Source organism: Leptosomus discolor, chromosome 6 (assembly GCF_034619465.1).
Source record: "Leptosomus discolor isolate bLepDis1 chromosome 6, bLepDis1.hap2, whole genome shotgun sequence".
Taxonomy (NCBI): domain Eukaryota; kingdom Metazoa; phylum Chordata; class Aves; order Leptosomiformes; family Leptosomidae; genus Leptosomus; species Leptosomus discolor.
In genome coordinates this window covers 42,838,197-42,845,303 of record NC_141396.1, presented here as the reverse complement: position 1 = coordinate 42,845,303, position 7,107 = coordinate 42,838,197, and the positions used below count along the sequence as shown (strand labels likewise).

General features: G+C 41.6%; 1 protein-coding gene across 1 annotated transcript in view; it reads left to right on the top strand.

Annotated features, from left to right (window-relative positions):
- Positions 1-439: 439 nt before the first annotated feature.
- The window catches only part of CFAP69 (cilia and flagella associated protein 69), a 35,259-nt gene continuing 28,591 nt past the window's right edge, over positions 440-7,107 (top strand). Inside the window, exons 1-6 of the mRNA XM_086467320.1 lie at positions 440-598; positions 867-929; positions 2,265-2,330; positions 3,402-3,511; positions 5,486-5,562; positions 6,978-7,076. Coding sequence (XP_086323446.1) covers positions 440-598; positions 867-929; positions 2,265-2,330; positions 3,402-3,511; positions 5,486-5,562; positions 6,978-7,076 — 574 coding nt within the window. The remainder of the gene's footprint in view (positions 599-866; positions 930-2,264; positions 2,331-3,401; positions 3,512-5,485; positions 5,563-6,977; positions 7,077-7,107) is intronic.

Genomic DNA, 7,107 nt, shown 5'->3' with positions numbered 1-7,107 from the left:
CAGGCTGCCCCAGGCTGGGCTGTCCCACCTGCACTGGGGTGTGTCATGGTGGTCTCTCGTGATCAGAAGTTACGGATCGACCAGCTTCTCTCTTCCAGCTCCCCAGCAAGCGGGAAAAGCCCACCCTCTGCGCTGCCCAGGGTGAGCAGGGAATTATCTTCTCGCTGAGGAAGAGTTTTGTAACAGGCCACGAAATGGCGGTACCGGTGGGACGGAGCAGGGCGTAAACGCGGGGGTGGCGGCAGAGATGAAGCGATGTAGGGGCGGATTGAGGCAGGAGAGGCAGCACCGCGGCCTGCAGGCCGCGGGACGCAGAGCGGGCGGGTCCCGGCGGTGCCCACCGGCCGCCCCGCGGGCCTCGGCCTGGGCGCCAGGCGGTGGCGCCGCTCTGCTCCCATGGCAACGGCGCGGGGCCGCGCTGCTGCGGCGAGCGGGCACCATGTCCTCCCTGGCCGTGGCCGAGCCCCCACCGTCACGGGCGCCTTCTCGCTCCCCGGCCCACTCTCCCGCGCTGTCGCCGGCCTCCGGCGCCTCTCGCTGCGGCGGGGAGCGGCGCAGGAACGTCTCGGGCGCCGGCGCGGACCTTGGCGCCGTCCAGGTGAGTTCCGCCGCGGCCGGGAGTCACCCGCCAGGCTCGCCTCCGACCGGGAGGCACTGCCGTGGCCTGGCTGGGCTTGGCTTGGCTTGGCCGCTACGCCGGGTTGAGATCAAGCCCCTGTTTGTGCTCCCCACACAGCCTGGATTTACCCGTCTGTGGGTAGATTCTCGCTGGTTCAACGCGGCGCTTTCACATTTTAAGGTTTAAGCACTTTTAAAGCACACCCTACAAAAAAAAAAAAAAAAAGTTAAATGTATTGCTTTTCTAGGATACACAGTTAAAATCGGTGGATTTGAATCACGTCATCAAACTACTCAAAGATTCAGACTTAGTAAGTAAGCCTGATACCTCGTTATCTCAGTTACATGGGTAGTAATGCAGCTTAGAAAAATGTTATATACCATTACTGTAGTGCCCACCCTGAGTAAACCAGATGGCACTAGAGGCTGGGGCTGCAGAGCGCAGCAAAGCTCAAGTATTTGTTCTGGTATTTGAACACTTCTTCTGAAGTTGGCCATTGTAATAGGGAATGGTTTTATATTAAAAAAGAAAATACATATATAGCTATAACGCAGTATATCCTCACAAAGGCACTAAAGAAAAAGACAAAAGCATGTGCATCTGGAAACTAGAAATGTGAAATTTCTAGCTTATCTGGGAGTTTTAGGGTGCTGAAACCTACAGCTGAGAAAAGAAAGAGTACAGAGTTATAGAAAGTATGTCAGGAATTTCTGTAATTGCCCAAGTTAACTGCTGACATTTCTCTAGGGAGGTGATTTTAAAGGAAGGAGGAATATACGAAGTTCAGTGTTGAAGAACAAATATGACTACCTAGGCACACAGGAGAGCAGCATCTCAGGGACTTCCACAGACTATTTTTGGTCTCTACAAGATCTGGCAGACTAAATTCACTAAGCCCTCAGTTACTTTTGATCTAAAAGACTGATAATTTATATTATTAAAACAAGAACTTGATTAAACATACCACATTTTAAGTTAATGCCCCACAGAGAAGTAGTTTGTGTCTTTTTCCCCTCCCTTTTGATACAGAGCTGATAGCATAAACTCACTGACTGAAGAAAAACCTGCTAGCTGATATTGCTTACTGCTTCTCTAGGGAGTACAAGATGTGTGATAAAATACCCTTAGGATTCTGGGCTTGTAGATTCCTGAAACAGCTTTCTGGCCTGCCTCAAGCTGCAGCATGGAGGTGCTCAGAAGAGCTGTGTATCACTGACACACCCTGCCATATCCTCACTTCAGTTGTTTACAACTCCAAATCTGCAGACTCTTTCCTAGTGGTGGCAGAGCTCCACTTGAACCCACTCAGATCCACATTTTTATATATTTATGTCATGTGTGGCATAGGTTTGGTTTTCTTAGTTGTCTTTCACAGAATCCCAAAGAATTTAGTAGAAAGAGCCCACACAAGTGAGAAAAAGAGTTTTAAAAAGCCTCTTCAGTTACAGGAGCGCAGACTCTACTTGGAGATGAGGCTTAATCAAGGAGCTAATCCTGCTGCAAAGCACTTTCAGAATTTCATTGTGTCCTGTGATTTTTTAATCTGGTTTCCACTTTCATTTAAACTTAAAAGGGACTAAGCATAATCATTTAATGTTCTAAGGCAAACTGCAATTAAAACCTGCTTCTCATTCTTTTACTTAAGAAAGATTTGGAAAAAGAGCAGCTGAAAACTCTCAAGAAGGTAGTCAAGCGCTTTGAAAATGGGCTTGTATCCTTTTTGCCACTGTAGAATTCTGAAGACATGGTGCTTTATGTATGATAATCCTCTGACTTTTCAGCAAAGTGTTTTATGATGTGCTGTGCTTCCAGGTGGAGAGCAGTGATGGTCCACATACGTTCTCATCGTTGGCTGCCTTGTGCACACATAGCCAAGGCTGGTAGGTCAGCAGGGTTCTTGGATGCTAGATTAATTTCCTACAAAATTCAGTAAAGGGATCTCACCTGTGCAGTGGTTGAAAGCATTCAAAATGTGATTAGTGTACTTTCAACTCAGAATAGGCAAGCATAATAATTGTCACTACTTAAGAAGCAGCAGATAAAATAGCAATGACTTCCAGTGAGGAGACATTTTAAAGAAAAATGAAGTCAGACTAATTTTTCTGAAACTTTTTCGTGTTTGTACATGAAAAATTGTACAAATTGAAAGGCTTCCAGTCATCAGAAGTACTAGGGAGGGTGTGGGCACATGAACAAATGTGGTTAATTTTGTACAGTTCAGCTAATTGCCACAGTGATTTAAACTATCATGTTACTTCACAATTGAGTTGTGGCTAAGCGCTTATGGGCAGTTTCCCTGAGTGGGTAGATTGGTAATAACTTCTCAGTCTCAGTGATCTGTGCAGTTTGGATCTTGTGCCTCTACCCTGAATTAGATAATCCTAATATGTGTTTGGGTCCAGATTTTCAAACTTCAGTCTGTTCACTCAGGACTCGAGTAGGAATTTAAATACCTCGAGGCTGTCTCAGAATTTAGATAGGTAAATTGACACTGGGATATAAAAACTGTTCATCCGGTATTTTCAGATACTCAGTGCTGAACTTGCAGTGAGTTCAGCTGATGAGAATGCTAAATCAGATTTGCAGGAGTTCTACATCTGTAAAAGTAACACTGTTTTGAAAAGCCCAAGTTTTGACTTGTCATTTTAGACATCTGACTTTGAAAGCATTGCCTTTCATTTTTCTTGGTTGTGCCTGAAGTGTGATAAATATAGTTTTCAACTTTTTCTTCTGATTTCATAGCAGTGCAAACAATCTGATTTCCTTAACTTTGAATTAAAAGCCCCTTAAGGATTTAGTACAAATAATCGAAATTCTTAACCTGTGTGCAGAAAAAATGAATGAACAAGAGGCTTTCACTGAGCCTTTATGTGAACTTATTAAATTATGTGGGTAAGTACTTCAGCCCTTCATTTAGAGATTTCAACAATGCCTGTTAACACTTTCATATTTTCTAAGGCAACTGACGTAGCCATACACCATCTATCTACAAGGCATCTATATCTGCAAGGCATCTATTTTGTCACCCTTCCTTTTCATCAACTGTGTTTTCCTTGAGTCCCGTTTCTCTGGGCAGGAGGGAGGGACCCATTTTTGCAGTTCAATATCTGCGGAGCTACCTATTGCATCATTCAAAACTGTGTGGTAATTGCCCCGGCTTGCTTGGGAGCAAGATTCCCCAAGGTGTCTTAGTACCTGAGTAAGTTGTTCTGGGACTGCTGGCCTCAAAAGATTCAGCAGCTCAGTCCTGCGGAGGTATGTTTTGCTGTTTCAAACAAGCTCTCTGAGTGAGTTTACAAACCTGAGGTAACACTTTAGTACCTGAGGGTAAGCTTTACGAAATGACAGGCCATGTTGCAGAAGAGAAAGAACCACAACAATCAGAGGATTTGGGATCAATTATTATTTTAAAACATATTGCATTAATTTTGGGGCATCTTTATTGTCATACTGTACTTTAAATTATTTGTTGAATAGAATTCAGGTGTTATCCACACTTGTCAGTAGTTTTCTCCTCCTCAGTAATTTAATAAGGTTACTTACGGAATGCTTGTAACTATAGTTACTCCTGTATTTAATTACAGTTGGGGAGAATAAGGAAGAGAAAAATTATGCCAGACAGAAAATGAGTCACATAGTAAACCAGGTATTCAAATAGGTTTTACATAGCTTCCTCTCAGCTGGTGGGTTTAATAAATACAGAACTTCTCAGCTGAATCTTGAGCACTATCAGTTGTACAGCTTTCCTTTGCTGCCACGCAGCGGAGAATGAGAAAGTACAGAACAGCGTTTCGTTTTCTTCCATGTTTGGCAGAAGCATGACAAAACTGAGAATGTGTGTATAAAGTCAATAAAATGTAGCCGTGAGTGAGACTTTTCGTCTCCTACAGCAGTTCAGCAATAATTGTGGTTTCTGCAATGAATATATTTAGGAAGATTGCACCCATGGGTTTTGCTTTACTCTCTGTGCTGTGGAAATTCCCCCCCACCCCCCCCACCCCCTCCAGTTCTCTACTACTTCATATGACAAAGAGAAGCCTTTAACTAGAGGGAGGGGCTGTTATTTAAAATTTTCTTTCAGAAACCAGAGCTCCTGTAGGAAGATTTTCCACTCTTTCCCAACTGCTTCTCTTTACTTGTCTTCTTCCCACTTTTTTTCCAATGTCTGTTTTTCCCCCCAATTTATTCCATTATTTGCTCTCTCCTTTCTTTTCCTCTGGCTGTGTTTACAGAGGTAAACCTACTGGAAAGCTGCTTCTACATGATGAGCTGTAGAGATCTCAGCATAATGCTGTAGTGTTTACTGATAGACAGTTTTTAGCACTTACATGTTTATGTCATATCTGAGTATTTTGCAAATGTTATTAAATATTTCCTAATATCCTGGGGTTTTTTAGATAAATTTGTCATTGGGCTGTTTGGAGTCAGTTTATTTGTTTTATTTTTATGCATTTCAAGAGGTCTTGCCCAGGGATATGATCCTTTTTTCCCACCCCTGCACATATCTCTGCATAGTCTAGCTCTGCAATAGCCTGATGGTGCCTAGGTTCCAGGATTTAATCTTCCACATTTAAATGACGTTTGTTTATGCAGTATTTTTTATTGCATCAAATATGAATTACGAAAATATTATCTATGCACATGTACCACCAACTGCCAAAATGTAATTGCCAGATTATGGAAGTGGAACTTTCAGTGTAGAATCAGCGTTATAGAGGATGTGATTGTCCTGGGAAAAGTATCCTTATTTGCAAAAAATGTCGAGGAAGAGGAGAAGAGTAATTGAGCTTTCCTGGTGACTTGACTAAAGTGTTCTTCTGCGGTGTTTTAAGCAGGACTGTAATATTTTTTAATTTCGTTTTGCAGGTTACCCTTTCAAAAAAAGAAATTATCTGATGAAGTAAGCTATTCTGTGGCAGTTTCAAAATCCATTGCACAGCTGGGTGAGTGTAAATTGATATGCCATAATAAAATCATTATTATGTCATAATAAAATTAACTGTATTATTAGAACTATTTTAATTTCCTGATGCCTCCTTAGTGAATGTAATTTCTTTCAATTATTCATTCAGTCCTCTGTAATTTTTAGTATTAGAAACCATTCCTATCTCGCTGTGCAGCTAACCTGCAGATTAGCTATCAGAATTACCTTTCCCAGTGTCAGAAGCTATGTGAAGTAACTTTATCAGTACAGCTGAAGAACTAAACCTGTCTATAGCCTGTTCCATTTAAATTTGCTCTGAGAAATTGGTATATTATTATAAATATACTGAAGCCTGGGATAAGGGAAACATGCGTCCTTCCTGCTGCTTTGAAACCAAATGGAAGAAACAAGTGAGAAACAGAAACTCCTGACTCCTAGCTCAAACCTTCAAACCCGAAAGCCTGAGATCTATCACCTACAAAGGAAAAACACAAGTCAATTTAGTGTCATGCCTTACCAGGAGGAGCAGTTTCTGACTTCAGCCTCCTGCTGTGTCTAAGCCATGAGCTTCTATCTTTTAGAAAACTGTTCTGAGAGCTGTTAAGGAAAAGGTGTCCAAATCATGTCTTGATCTCACTGGACCTCATAGTACTAAAATATCTTTTTACAACCTTGCATGTCACATATGTGGTTTTCAAAGAAAATACTGCAAACACTGTAGGTCAAAAAGGATTCAGAATAGAGCAGGAGGGATATATCAGCTCAGTTAACGGTAAGATTTAAACGGTAAAGAGGTAACACAATCAGCCTGTCACACATGAAAAACAGATTCTCCTTGAAATGGGGGAGGAAAAAAATATTTTTAGAAGTCTTTATTTTCACAGGTCTGAGTAGATAGCAGAATGGCCCCTGGTTGCAGGTATTCCAGATTGTCTTTAGAGTAGCATGTCCAAAAAGATGCTAAAATTTAAGAGATTTTTTATATTACCTGTGTTAGGCACTGGTAGCTCTCAATGGAATTCTCTTTGTCTTGTTGAAAAGGATCTCTTTCTGTCCTCCCTTTATGTCATATCATGTCCACTAGAAGAAAAGTTTCTGCCATGGTGATGATGACAGCAGCTTGGTGTAGTAGCTTCCTTCTGAATTCCACAACTTCTGGAATAACATCCAGTCTCTAATAAGGGTCTGTAGCCATAAAGCAGAGGAGGTCACTTTTTGATTAACCTTATGTTGCTCCTCCAAGACCCCTTTGTCCCCTTCAGTGTGGGAGACCCTACCCCTTAGGTATTTTATAATCAAACTTTGCATGAACTTACAGATTTGTAGGGGGTAGGACCAAAGGAAACACTAAATACTGTAAATAGAAGTCTTCACATTACTTTCTTAAAAAAATTATAAACATTGTAAATTACATTTTATTTCTATTTCTGACAGGTTATTTGATGAGGGTGCCAAGCTCTCAAGTTAGAATACAAATCTGTAAGTGTGTCATTAGCTTTTATAATACAGAGCTACCAAGAAAACTACTTTCAGGTAAAGTACAGTATTTTCAAGTGTCACAAGA